The following is a 14,183-nucleotide window of genomic DNA, read 5'->3' as shown; positions in this document are numbered from 1 at the left end:
AGAGACTTCCCTGGGAGGAAAGGGCTCACAGGAGACCACCGGGAGGGACATGCCTGATCGACTATGGGCAAGATGTAAGGTACACACTTCCCAACACGTGACAACACCTCCTTACCTGAAAGCTCCGGAACATGGGTGGACCTCCGAATGCTCATATGGACTTGGTACAGATTGGTCAAAACCCTGACTTGCTTCAAGGATTGCCACCACAAGGGGGAGGGGTACAATCTTAGGAGTGCTTTTGATTGAATGGCCTTATTCAATGCTGTTTTGGGATTATATCCATTACCTACAAATCCTGAGGAGTCTGTAGTGTTTGCAGTTACCATCTATGTCTACAGTCTGTGTTGCCTGTGCACCTTTTTTGCCCATTCACCTACTGTGTTACGAACATTTGACTTTCAGTGTGAGAAACCGACACATTTCTAACTCCTGTCTGAACAGCAAACATTAGATGACTTTGTGGATGCAATTTAAATGACTCCGCAAGCCAATGCACTGAAAATGATTTCAAATGTTTGAAAACAGCCATTTCGTACTCTCTCAATTTTGTGCTTGACATCCAAACTTTTACTCACCCACAAGTGGTTAAATTTTCCTAAGTTTCAAAATATTTGCAAAATACTTCTTTTTGAAATGAAATGCTCCACTCTGAAATGAACTGATTTACTGAGCATCTCTAATCCAGAAATAAAACACTTTCTTGTTACTTCTCATCAACCAAGAAAATTTATACTCTTTCTGCATCCAATTACTTTCTAACAAATGCTTTACACTCACCTTTTGGCAGTGACTCCCCAAGGGTCTGTCCCCATCCAAGTACTTTGCACAGCTTCCTGTAAGACTTGTTCTTTTCCGAAGATTAGTAGCTATCCGTCTCTTTCCTCCCCCTTCATCTGAGACCAAGGCTACTTGGAAGGATGTTGACATCACTTACTGGCTTACAGTATAACCAGACTGAGAAAAAATATCAAGGTGGCGAGGAGTTTCCAAACCCGGCATCAGAATCACATGGAGGGAAAGCTGGGGATTCAAGGGGAGGAGTACACAAAGTGGAATCTTCATGGAGCTTATTCTTCATGGAGGAATTGTGACTGGAGGCCTTCAGCAGTTTTTATCACTGAAGCCTTTCAGGAACATCAATCGTCTAGATCAGCCCTGCCCCACAGAAGGTAAGCACTTGAAATATGGTAGCAGTAAAGGACTGTCCTTTTAATTTTACCTAACTGTAGTTATACAGTCACGTGTCCAGCAGCTACCATACCAGGGCAGATCTACACTCCATGGTCGGAAGGTCAAGATCACCAATACAGATCTATGTGCAAAGGTATCCTGCAGGGGAAATACCACGCACTACTGCCTTCTGTCTTCTCCTCTTAATGAAGACAAAAGCCAGGTGTTAGAAACCATCTTTATTGGTTTTTAAACTAGGTACACAATTAATTTTGGCACTACTCTACACAGGGAGATGCCTGCGTACACTGACACCGAAATACTTCTCAGGATCATTGCGGTGCGTAGGTCTCTATTTGAGTCATTCAGCAGATACTAAAATACTGTCATATTCCTTTAAGGAAGACAGTACAGGGTGTGTAGCAGGATGATATTCATCAACTTGTGATTTACTCCAACCTAGCAGATACCTTGCATAAACCTGTCATAGGCAAACATGTGGTGTTACCAGTTAAGATGCATGTAGCAAACGAACCAACAAAAACCCCACGCATTCCAACAAATGAAACAAAGTCTAAAAAAACCTCACGCCTCAGCTTTTGTAACATGATAGATCAAGAAAATAATTCAAAAACACACACGTATACACAAATGGCATCCATTTGGTACAAAAGCCCAAACCACTATTAATAAAGAGCTACAGGTGCATCTCAGCGATGAGTGACATGAGGGTGTGTATAGGATTGAAATCTGTACACAGGCTTGCCAGTGCTGCTGCTACAGTTTATACAGTCCTGTACATCTATACGGCATGTTACACACGTCAATTAAATAGCAAAACCCACTCTCTTAATGATTGATTCTGCAGGCAAGAGGGTAAAAAGGAAAAATTACAGAATTTCCACAAACACAGCAGTCTTCCATTCAGGTAAAGTAGAACGGTTTCAAAGAGGGTTAAATAATATTCGTAAATAATACAGGTAAAAATCAACCAGTCAGTCCTTTAATGTCGTTGCTGTTTATTTTCAAAATCAGACACTGTTTACACACACATCAATCAAAGATTATTCACCATGCCCCGATCTTTCAGCAACCAGCTCTTCTAAGCACCAAAAACTCCAGTCTTGGGAAGCGTGTGGACACAGACTTCAAGTCTGTGCCTTGGTCTAGCAATCTATCAGGCCCTGGGTGAGCTCGGAGACGTGCCCTCTTCTTCTCTCTTCATGGCTCTCCAACAACAAAGGCTCTTCAGGCTTCGAGTTTATGGGCCACAACCTGACCACCATCTAAACCCAAGAGCCATTTGAAGAAGAAAAAGAAATCAAAAGTTTGAGCAGAGTGAAATGACAGGACCTGTTTCACAGATGGGTAGCTCTCCATTCCCAGTCAGCGGCTTCTTACTGAGTTCTTACAGTTGGCCTGGGCTTATGTGCCAGCCACGGTCATCGCGGGTGATCATTCTAGTCTAAGGCTTTGTGACTTGCCTGATGCTCAAAGAAAATCATCAATCTTCTGGAAACACAAGTGAGGAAATCGAACGGCAGCTGGGAATCTGTGGAACGCAGAGCAACGAGACCAGACACCAAAACCACAACGACAAGAGCTCGACAGGCAGGGAGCCGCCGCCACAGATGGTACCTGAGGATCCGGGATTGCTGATGGAGTGCACCACTCGTCTGCACCCGAAAGGGAAAGAGACACTGCAGTTAGGCAACACGATAGCCAGGAAATGATCATTCTTTTATCCCAGTAAAAAGGTTTCCTCCTTATTCCTGATGGAATGTTCTCACACATTTGTACAATCCAGACACCTCAGGGCAACCGAAAATGCCCAGAAGTCACCCATGAGGCAAATGAGAGTAAGCTTTCTTGTTTTCTTTTACCCAAGTATGCCCAGACTGCTAAGCCTCCCCGCCCCACCTTTATAAAGCCCTTGAGCACTGCAGCACACCAGACCCGAGAGGGGGGAGGGGGAGAGAGAGAGAGAGGATCTCTGAATTATAACATTTGCCTGAGGCGGTCAGACTTCTTAGCCTCAGAACTCTGCTGACTTGCCTGTTCTAAGCATAATAGCACGGGGACACCAGGAGATCGGTCAGAACGAGCAGCTGGTCGTCCGTGAATTGCTGTTTGTGTTCTTGCCAGTTGTCATGGTGCGTCCTTCGGAAATTAGATAAGGTCTTTTTTACAGTCATCTGTGGAGCAGACAACCCATGTACATTTTACTTACGGTATGCCTCTGGATGCAGATCTCACCCATTCCTGAGTGTTACAAAGCTAACCTGACTTCCCAAAGCTCACTTTTCTGAATTACTAGCTACATTGTAACAAAGTACAGCCGATTAAACCAGTTTCAATACAAACTGAGTTTACTGGGAAAAAAAAAAAAGGACAAAGTTAGTGCTATGTAGATTATTGCAAACAATAACATAATTTCCTGTTGCGTATTCCCTTCTAGTGAGTAATTACATCCATCAAATCCATTTCAACCGACACAGCACCACCGTCCTGGAGGGTTGACAGAGCTGGCACCTCAACAGAAGCTGCTGGCCACGTCTCTCCTACAGAGCGTCTGGTGGGCTCACACTGATTTGGTTGGCAGGCGAGCACTTTAAGCACTTAGCACTGTGTCGTCAGATAAGATACTTTACTTCCATTCGACTGTGAGAAGGAAGGTAAAATACTGTCCTCTACCACAAGACCTCAAATACATACCGTAGCAAGGTCTTTGCAGGATTTTACTACCCTGTGGGGATATAGTGGACTCCAGGTGTTGGGCTACTAACCACTAGGTCAGCGGTTCAAACGCATGAGTTACTTCGTGGGAACAAGATGAAGCTTTTACACCCCGTCAGAGGCAGTAGCTTCATCGGCGGTTTAGAATGTACAGAAAATGAATATGCATGATTTCTTAAGCACTGACATTCAATACATATAAACAAACAAGTCACCGTTTTACCTCAATGGGCTGCGGGTCATTGAGATGTGCGCTGAGATTCATGAGGAGCTGGGGCATCCAGGTGGGCACGTCGTAAGGGCTAGAAAGAACGCAGGCACCAAGTCCAAGCACTCCAGCATGGCGCCTGACCAAGTCTGCATAGAACACAGCAACACGCATGCCAGGCTCTTTAGTATGTGCTACAGCAGAAACACAAAGCTCATTTTCAACTATGCCGCCAGCTGTGTCCCGTGTGTGAATTTCTCCATTTAAAATAAGTCTGCGTGGGAGGGGGAATTTGGGTCAGGGAGGTAGACATGACTCAAAAGGACGGTGAAAATGGCCACGCAAGCCACAGGATGTCATTAATGTCACCAAGAGGTACATGTCGAGACCGCTGAACTGCTCTGCTGCCATTAGAACAAAATAATTAAAAATATCTGCAAAAATAAGTGAACAAATCCACATGCCCACACAGGATTTTGAGGCTGAATTCAAAATAACCCAACGTCTGAGTATGTCAAGACAATGTACAGCTGCCGGTCAGGGCCACCACAGCTGTACGGAGGCCAGAGAGAGGTTCTCGATGTGCTAAGACTAGTGCAACAATGGCTCCTCTGGCTAACGCCTGTCACTTGTCATCTTCAGAAACAAAAGCAATCTTTCGTTTCTCCCATCAATCCTTGACAGCACCTCTCTGGAAGGGCCTCATGCACATAGTGGGTCCTTTCTAAGGCGAGCAGATCACATGAGGCATGTTTGTATTTCTCAAGCCACGGGACTCCCTGTCTGTGTGTCCTCTACTCTTCTTCTTCAGCACTGCAACTATCTGACAGGGGTTTGCAGTCTCACTGCTTCTTAATAAAGGTGTGATCATGTGTACAACAGACACACCGAGAACCAGACGGAATTTGGAGTGGTCACAATGGTGAACGACTTCACATGGTTACACAGAACCAAGATACTTGAGCAGTTAATTATTTAAAAATACAATTCTCACACCCAAAGCCTAGGCAGCAAAGTCAGTGTCCGGCTACAGTAGGCCAGATGTGATGTCCTCTGCAGCAGAGTGGGCACTCTCTGGTCAGGGTACTTATCACTCCTGCATCATGATTTCTTCCCTGGGACACCAGATATGGGGTGCAGTTTCAAGGACTAGGTAAAGCAGGCAGGCTTTGAGCACCCTAAAAACCTGCTTGTTTTGTTATTTTACAAACACTTGGGTGTGGATTCAGGTTTGGCACCAGCAGGCTTTTTCGATTTTGCCGAGTTGTGCATTTAACAAGCTCTGAAGTGCCTTACATGAGAAGTCTTAATTATGCCATGTAATTGACCAAACCCACTCCTGCCAAACTGATTTAGACTTACAGCAAGCCTGCACGCAGAGCAGAACTACTCGGAAGTGTGGTCAAGACTACAAATCTTTCTGGGAGCAGAAAGGCTGATGGGTTTGAACCACTTAACCTGCTGCACCAAGGCACTCCCTCGTTAACTGACAGTGAGTGGGTCGCTATGAGTCAGCATTGACTCAATGGTAGTGCGTTTGGTGTGGTCCCTTTGTAAAGCTATCTTGATGTGAGTGCGTGGACTTATTACACTAGTTAGTTGTATGCAGCAGTTTAAATGAGCCATGGTGGTAATTTTGGCTAAACAAAAGATCTGCAGTGTGTGACCAATAGTTAGTTCCTCAGGACAAAGATCACAGCTCAGGAAACGTCAGGGAGCAGCAGTTCTATTGTCCTGGAAACCAACTGATCGGACACAGTAACTTCTCGCAGCAGTACAAGTTCCCTTACACCCATCTCACTCTTAGCTTTGATGCTCTACAGAGCTTGTCTTCACAGCCCCTAGCACATCTCCGTGCCCTAGAAATAAATAAGCAAGTGTGGCTACTTCCCCAAAGGGTGAGGCTGTCTCCTACCAACAACGTTACCTGCAGAAGGAATGGTGTCTCCTACAGAGCCAGGGTCTCGCTTTCGTTTCTTGGGTAGTTTTGTTTTGCAAAGTTGCTCAAAATGGATCTGCATAGGACCATCCATGGTGAGGAAATTACACTGCAAGAGACCGCTTAAGGTGGTAGCGGCCATTTCTCGAACCTGTAGAGACAACAGCTTGTTAGAGCCTCACCCTGGTGGGGGACCACAGCGGATGAGGGGTGGTGGGGGGCCTGAGGCGGAATACCCCTGAGGTTTTGTGGCTAACACTTTATGGTGTGCTGATGCACAAGTTTTCAAAAAGGACTCTGGACTCAAAAGGAGGTGAAAGCCAGAGGTTCGGGGCTGCACAAAGTCATTGTTTAACTGTGAAATTGTACTGTTAACCACACTGCTAGCCAATAGTTCTGACCACGGCTGGTCAATCACCACCACTGTCCATTCCAAATGTGTGCTTGAACACCTCAATGCTCTAGAGCTGAAGACATTTTCCCCATAAGACATAATAGAAAACCAAGAATTGGTTCCAAGGCCTAAAAATTACACTTACAAATTCATTTTTCTAGGACTTAAACTCAATGAACAGCGAACAGGCCCAAATTGTGGAAATACCCCCCCAAAACCATCCAAACACAGTAATTACAGGACATTAGATACCAACACACAATACTGTATATTAAGTGTCAAAATGTTATCAACACCAAATCCTGCCACAATCTTATCGACCTCATCTTTATTTCCAGTGTCCCTCCCCGCGTGCCCAGCCGCTCGCTGTGTGCATTTTCCAGCCTTGAACACTCGGGCCTGTTCAGCGCTTGCTCCCACATCGATCATTCAGTCGCTACGGCGGCTTTTAGCTGGCTTTCTACCATCACGGTCTTGGATTCGGTGACGCCACTGGTTTGTTTCTGATTCATCCAAATTCACAGTGACCTTCCAACCCCTTTGATGATCTGGGTTCTTGGTTTCATGGTTAACAATGTCACACCTTTCGCTACATTCACCACTTTAAGCACCCCTTCTCCCCCCACTCCCCAAATGTTCATCATGTCGAGTTAACCATGTTGTGTTCAGCTGCCCAATCAGATAAGCAGTGACAACCTGATTCAAATTTCGCAATGACTTCTTTCCTTAACTGTGTCATGGGTCTCGGCTGTCCCCTAGGCTTTACTGTTGCTGTCACTACACTACCTTTCTTTGGAGGCATGGTTGCAATATTTTACGCAATAAAAGCTCAATGGTGAATGTTTTAATGCACTAAGCATCCCTTTGTGTCCGAGGCTCAAGTCAGATGGTTGGTTTGACTGTAAGCAAAGTTATGCACACCGAGATTTTTTTTGCGCTTTGCCGTGTGAGCAGTAGGCAGTTCAAACTTGGAGCTGTTGGGACACCAAGGTGAAGTACAGAGGACAAAGCAGTTTCTACTCTGATACACCTTGATGACTTCAAGCTAAGCATCTGTGAAGTCAACTCTCTGAAGGCCCAGAGTAGAGAATCACTTACACCAAGTGCTGCATTATCACGCTGAAATCTAGCTTGTTTCTATGTCCTGATGAATGGCTGCTCAGTTCCACCTGTTCAAATGTCCCTTGATGTCAAACATGGAAAGAACTGCCCACCAGCCAAACCCCTTTCCTCTGACCCAACCTCGGGCTTGTGACATCGAGACAATATATGTCCCCGATTCATGAATCGAAAGATAAAGCATGTAAACTAGTACGTGAATTTTACCTACGGTGGAAATTTTAATTGAACAGATTCATCTCCAGTGGTCAGACTAGAGATACTGTTTTACACAAGTACAAAATGAAGAGTTGTAACATTAAATTTCCTAAAACAGAACAAGAACTTAAGGTTTTAAAAAAACATGTTCTTACATAAATATTCAAATTTACTTTCTCCTAATGTTTCTGCTATAAGCATTTCCTAAGTATATCTGAAATACATTTGAGTTTGAAAATGAGATTTTTTTTTTTTCTCCAGATATTAACTGCTCCAACACCTCCAACTGAATGATTGTCTTCGTAGTAGAGTTTACTTCTGGGACATGTTGTAGGGTCGGCCTGCACACACCTGTAGTTAATTTTACAAGGGTAATCCAGGGCATGGGTGACAGCTTAGCTACTTCTAGCCAATTCTTTCTATCTATCCACTTCTACATTTTCACTTAAATTCAATAAAACTTTCTATAAATGCTTACAATGTACACTGTTACCTGGTTTTAAAAAATGCTATCAGAAATGGGCTCAGTTCATGACTACTGTTACCTTCTATCACAATGAACCCTGCTGGTGGACTGCTGAATGCACCTAGCTGCTACCTGCTAGCTGAGCACCATGTTACTGTCAACTTAGTGCCGTGTGGCCTCAGAAGCCCTGCGGAGCAGTACGATAGATCTGCTAAGAACTGGAATGCCTCCAACAATGGGTTTGGTTTGGGGATTACCGAATATCACATGTCCTTTAAACATACAATGGCACTTTTAGAAACTGAATTTATTATTAAAGCATTCACAAACATACTACTGAACTTATGGAGAAATTCGCATTATTCCTTTTTCCTTTGGGTGCAATCTATTTTCTGCGCCTTTAAAAGTAAAAATTTCACAAATAGAGTGTTTTCTTCACTAAGACTAATTTAACTGCATCTTATTCTGTGCAACATGCTATTTCCTTAATTAGGTCGTTTGAACTAAGAAAGGACCTTTTGTACAAAATCTTAGCGTCATCTGAAGCATCAGATTGCCTTTGTCTACCCTCCAAAACCCGACGAGGACAATACCCTACCTTTACGTTTTCCCTGGATAAGAGTAGCTAGCATTTATATGTAGAATTTCATTCTATTCAAAGTGTCTTTGTGTATATTCTCAGGAGTCACAAAGGCAGGCAGCATACCGATTCATGGATAAAAAATTTGGGTTCACTAAAATTACTTGTCCAACTGTAAACATTAAGTCGGAACAAGCATGTGCCAAATGTTTTTCCCTAGTCACACTATAGGTAATCATGATGGGCATATCAACTCTCCTCTCCTCGGGCTCTGTTCAAATTACAGCGATTTTTTAGTGATTTCGACTTCAATAGAATACATCGCTTATCAGTGTGCAAATACTTTTCAAATGGGTACCACCATGCTGCTGTTTTAAAATTTAATTTCTATTTGTTAAAACATTAAATGTTACCTCTAGTTGTTCATCCTCCAAAAGACTTATAACCAGCCACCTGATATCTTTAACTGCATCTTCATTATTTAGGAAAATAAAGAGGTTATAAAATACCATGGTCTGGAGGTAGGTCAGGACTGTATATCTAGCGTGCCAAGAACTGCTTCTTGCTGTCTGTGAATTAGAAATAAGATGGTAAGGTGAGACATGTCGAAAAGCACACAAGATGATGGACAAGGACAATGGCACACCGATATTGTAATGTTCTGATTTAATCTGCTGTCACAGGTGCAGTTCTAGCAGGCTCACCTTCTATTCCTGCCTACATAAAATGCTGTATGAGCTGTGTTCGGTGACGTGAGCCCTTCAGAACGTTTAAATGGGTGAAGGTAAGAATGACTCATCATGAATGACTACATGGTCTTCACTAACATTGCATCAAAGTGAGCATTTCAGTGGTCCCAAGGACTGCACACATTGTATTTAATTGCTTACAGCAACAGGTAGGGTTCTGAAGGCAAACAAGATTGAGAGCTACTACCCTTTACTATGAAAAACCACCATTTTTTTTCAGTGGTGACCAAAATTAATGATTATCACCAATAGCCATAACTCATGGTCATTTCAGTATCATATAACTCATGTAAGCCATGTTTATAATAATCATGCAGCCAGAAAACATACAACTCCTGCAGATCTCCCTAGGAGCTCTGGTGATGTAGATTAGGTGCTGGGCTACTAAAAGCATGGTCAGCAGTTCAACACCACCAGCCTGTCTGATCTCCAGCAGATTTACAGTCTTGGGAACCCAGGAGGCATTCTATCACTATGAGTGGGAACTGATTCAAGGGTGCTGGGTTGGTTTGGTGCTTTTAGGGGTTTTTTTGGTTGTTGTAGGTCTTTCTAGCAGGCTGAGGTGAGCAGGAAAAAAAGAGATGGTAAAAGGAAATCACCACCATCCTTCCTTATAAGCACTTATACTCAAAGAGCTTAAATAATTAGCTCTTGGCACATTCAGAGCGCATTTTTGGCTTGAGTGTCCATGGTCACAGAAGTCAGTGGCAGAGCCACACAATCTAGGTCTGTTTCTTTGATCTTCCTTCTCACACTAAATAGAACTGAAACAAACAAACAAACACCCAGATGATGTGCTGCGCACCGCAGTGGGCTTTGTGGCATTCTTAGACTGGTAACCCAAAATCCCAACTGAAAAAACTTCTGTATTTAACAGTTGGCCATTCTTACTTGTTTTAGCACCTGAAGTACCAAAGGCACTTGATGTGGGTAAAGCAGCCCCTGAGACATCAGTGACAAACATAACTTGGCATCTCTTTTCAGCTCATCGTAGCTGTTGTCATTTTCCACCGGGGCAATCTAGAAAACAATCAGACCAAAGATGTAGGTGGAAATCATTTTCTTTTAACAACTTCTATGAAAAATTCTATACAAGTAGTTTAAAAATATTAGTATATGGAATAACTGATAATAACACAATAAACTGAGTCAGACACCTCTTTTTTAAGGAAAATCATCTGGATAATCTTAATTTTTGGCTCACCGTTGGCTTTAATACAATTTATGAAATCATGGAACTTCCTAACATGTGGTGGTTTAAATTCACTGAAAGTACTCTTCCACAGCGCTTCAAATTTCTTCTTTGCCGAGTAGGAACCTCTCACAGACCAGAGCGATGATCGCTCGGGCTGGCTGGTCCACTTCACCCTGAACCCACCTTGCTCCCACTTGGGACCGTTTCTACAGCAAACCCTCCTTCCCCAGGAAGACTGCGAACAGCTACGGCTTTTCATGGTGGAGAAAGCTAGGGAATAGCATAGTTTTCTAAAGAGGCACAAGCTCTGATTCACAGTTGTTATCCCAACTTGTATTTCTAAGGTTTTACCAAGGGTTTCAGAATTTTAAAAAGCTAAAACATGGAGGTAATGAAAAATTTCCATGAACGTTTGAAGTACTTATTGTATTTCTAGTAACTCATGAAAAACTTTACATTACTATTAAGTTATTATCTGTCATTTCACTATATAACACACAAAACACCACCATATCAATATATTACTATCAACAGCGTAACACACATGGCAGGTATAAATTTGTATTATAAGTCACTGTTCTGGTAGTTGTCCCCAAAACAAGATACATAGTGAGGTTCGTGTATTTCATTTTGTAGCTTTTTTTTTTTTTTTTATGTTTGTAGCTTCTTTCTGTTAAAGAAATTTGTCATTTAACTTAACTTTGTTTGATGGTTATGTAAAATACTTAAAACTATTTATATGGTTCCCCAAACAAGCCCACAGACAAGATGTTATCAGGTAATCTATACCTTCCACGACTCCCATTTTACACCTTCCATTTTATTTATTAAATGGGAGCAAATGGAATACACTTCTAATTGCTTTTGTCAAGTAACAGTGTATCTTGAAGAACATGCCATATCAGTACTTACAGGATGCTGCATAATTTATCCAAAGTCCTTCCTGACACAATACTTTGTTCCTACTTTTTTGCTTTTGCAACAGTGCTACAAATAATAGCTTAGTGAACAGTCATATATATGCCATGGTAATTCTGCTGGATAAATAGCTTTGATGGTAGTAATTTAACTAATCAACATTTACTAAAATGAGGCTTTCCCTCAATTGATTACAACCAAGCAAAAGTACAAGGCCATTTTTAATAAACTTAAGGACAAGTTATTAAGTAATACACATTCTTATACAAAGTATGGTAATCACCCAACACACCAGATTTCTTCATATTTACTATTCTCTATACCTGAATAAATTGTTGCCTCTACCATGCTATTGAAAACTCATAAATTAAACTCCATTCCAATGAAAAACAGCAATGGAAATTTTGCTTTCATATTTGACAAGGAGACGCGTGGACAAGGAGAATGTCTGAAAATGATGCCGCCACCCCTCTCTATGGCAGATCGATCCCGTTAACTGAGTCTGCAAAGCAAAGGAATGGAACAAGGGTAAAGCAGCTGGGTTGGGTACACACTAGGCTGCGAACTGCGTGGCCAGCCGTCTGGAACCACTGGCTATTCAGTGTGAGAGAGAGGAGGCTTTTCATTCTATGAAGATTTTACAACCTTGAAAACCCATGGGGACAGTTCCACTCTGTCCGAGATGGAAAAAAACATGATGCTGCCTTTAAGTGATTTTTTAAAGTATTTTTTCCCCCATTCACTATTTGTGTTTTAGCTACAGGTAGGCATTGTGCACAATACACTGCTTCAACTTCAGTATCAATTTTTTTCAACCACATGAGAAAAATGGAAGCTTCAAGTGAAACGTAGTTTATCCTTTATATGCAAGTTGATGTTAGTGTTTTTTTTTAAATCAAATTAAATGGCAACAGAAAGAAACAGGCAAGAGGTATTTATGCACACTGTGTGGTGTGGTAGTGGTTTCAAGCTATGTATGTATGTACCAAAATCAACCTATTGCCTGAAAAACATGTAAGATAAGCCATTGTTACAAGTTTACAATGCATTTTCTATCTTGTTTTGTGTGTGTAGGAAACATTAAAAAAATTTTTTTCTTGATTTGATAACTTAAAACTGACCATTAGTTTTCAGTACTTTATTATATAAGGTGTCTCGTCTTACTTGGGCTTTTAGCTAATGAATAAAAAATACACAGGACATTTTTGGATTTTAGTTGGAAATTTACATAGCTTCTATTTTAGCTCTTTGATTCTTAAAATGAAACAAAAAATTTGACTTGAGACCAACTGGTTTGATGTGCCTGACACGGCTGTAAAAACTTTGCATGTGTCTCATTTGTGATCAAATTCAGGCTTATGATTTTAAATGTATGTTTGTTGATAAGCTCCATGATCCAAGTTTACATTGCGCCAAACTGGTGAACTCCACAGACCTACTCCTTATCTTAATTGTGCTGAGCACTGCCATCCATACTTATGAGGGAATTTTTCACCCAGGAGTGTTTGTACCTAGCTTTAGCACCCTCACACGCTGCTGGCTGAATGCAATGACCTAGAGGAACCTCTTCCTCTTTGGTTTGGAAGACTTTGAGGAGAAGCGCTGTCCGTCAACTCTTTTCTCAAGTCAGGTAAAATTCTCCGAAGGTTATTTTATTTTTTAGTTTATAGTTCAATCACATCAAGGAGAATTGTACAAATGCTATCACAATCAGTTTCCAAACATTCTTTTTCTACATGGACCCCTTGATATCTTCTCCCCTCCACCTCTTACCACCCCCACCCCCACCCCACCAAAAAAAACCCCAAACCCTTATTCTACTTGCTATCTCTATAGGTCTGCCTTCCATCACTTCTGTTCTGGGCTTTGTTTTTCTTTGTACTCATTTTAGGTAGATTGTGTGTTTCTTGGAATTTGCCCGTTTCTTCAAGGTTTTCAAAGTTGCTACAGTATTGTTTAGCTCTTATCTCACTTGAATGTTATAATGTTTAAAACTGCATTTATATAACCAACTGTCTGATATAGCCAACTGTTTGCATCTTCTCATTTTCCTCTAACAGTCTTGACAATTCAAGTCTACCTTATCAAACTTTTAACAACATGGGTTCTGGTCTTCCCGACTGGCCTTTATGGTTTCCTTTCTTCTAAGAGTTTTGCTTTTCTATTCTAACAAGTTTTTGACTTTGTGCCTGGCTTCTAGGTATTTGCTATTAAGGGTGCCCCTCAGATCACCATATTTGCTGTGGCCCATGTATTTTGGCACATTGTTAATTTTTGTTTAATTCTATGCATTTCCCCCAATTTCATTATTATTTTATGTTGGTTTCGATGTATTTATTTTTGTTCCTTAATCTTCCTGTTACTGTTTTCTATTATTTATAATTATTATAAGTCTACTTTATCGCATCATTTTTTGCTATCTCCCAGCTCCTCTAGCAGCTTTTGGCTTAGACATTAAAATGGTCTCTCCTGCTCTCTTTTAGTAATAGTTTGCTGGGTAGGGTTTTT

General features: G+C 41.7%; 1 protein-coding gene across 1 annotated transcript in view; it reads right to left on the bottom strand.

The window, feature by feature from the left end:
- Nucleotides 1–2,175: 2,175 nt before the first annotated feature.
- The window catches only part of PSME4 (proteasome activator subunit 4), a gene marked incomplete at its 5' end in the record, with an annotated part of 102,806 nt that continues 90,798 nt past the window's right edge, over nt 2,176–14,183 (bottom strand). The window contains 6 exons of the mRNA XM_004710219.2: nt 2,176–2,849; nt 3,229–3,368; nt 4,133–4,266; nt 6,045–6,207; nt 9,227–9,382; nt 10,454–10,582. Of these exons, the coding sequence (XP_004710276.2) occupies nt 3,234–3,368; nt 4,133–4,266; nt 6,045–6,207; nt 9,227–9,382; nt 10,454–10,582 (717 nt within the window). The remainder of the gene's footprint in view (nt 2,850–3,228; nt 3,369–4,132; nt 4,267–6,044; nt 6,208–9,226; nt 9,383–10,453; nt 10,583–14,183) is intronic.

The sequence above is a fragment of the Echinops telfairi genome, unplaced genomic scaffold (genome assembly GCF_000313985.2).
Source record: "Echinops telfairi isolate 266 unplaced genomic scaffold, ASM31398v2 ScPeMD7_2573;HRSCAF=3158, whole genome shotgun sequence".
Taxonomy (NCBI): Eukaryota; Metazoa; Chordata; class Mammalia; order Afrosoricida; family Tenrecidae; genus Echinops; species Echinops telfairi.
Note: the sequence above shows the minus strand (reverse complement) of the source record. Positions and strands in the feature narration are given on the sequence as shown.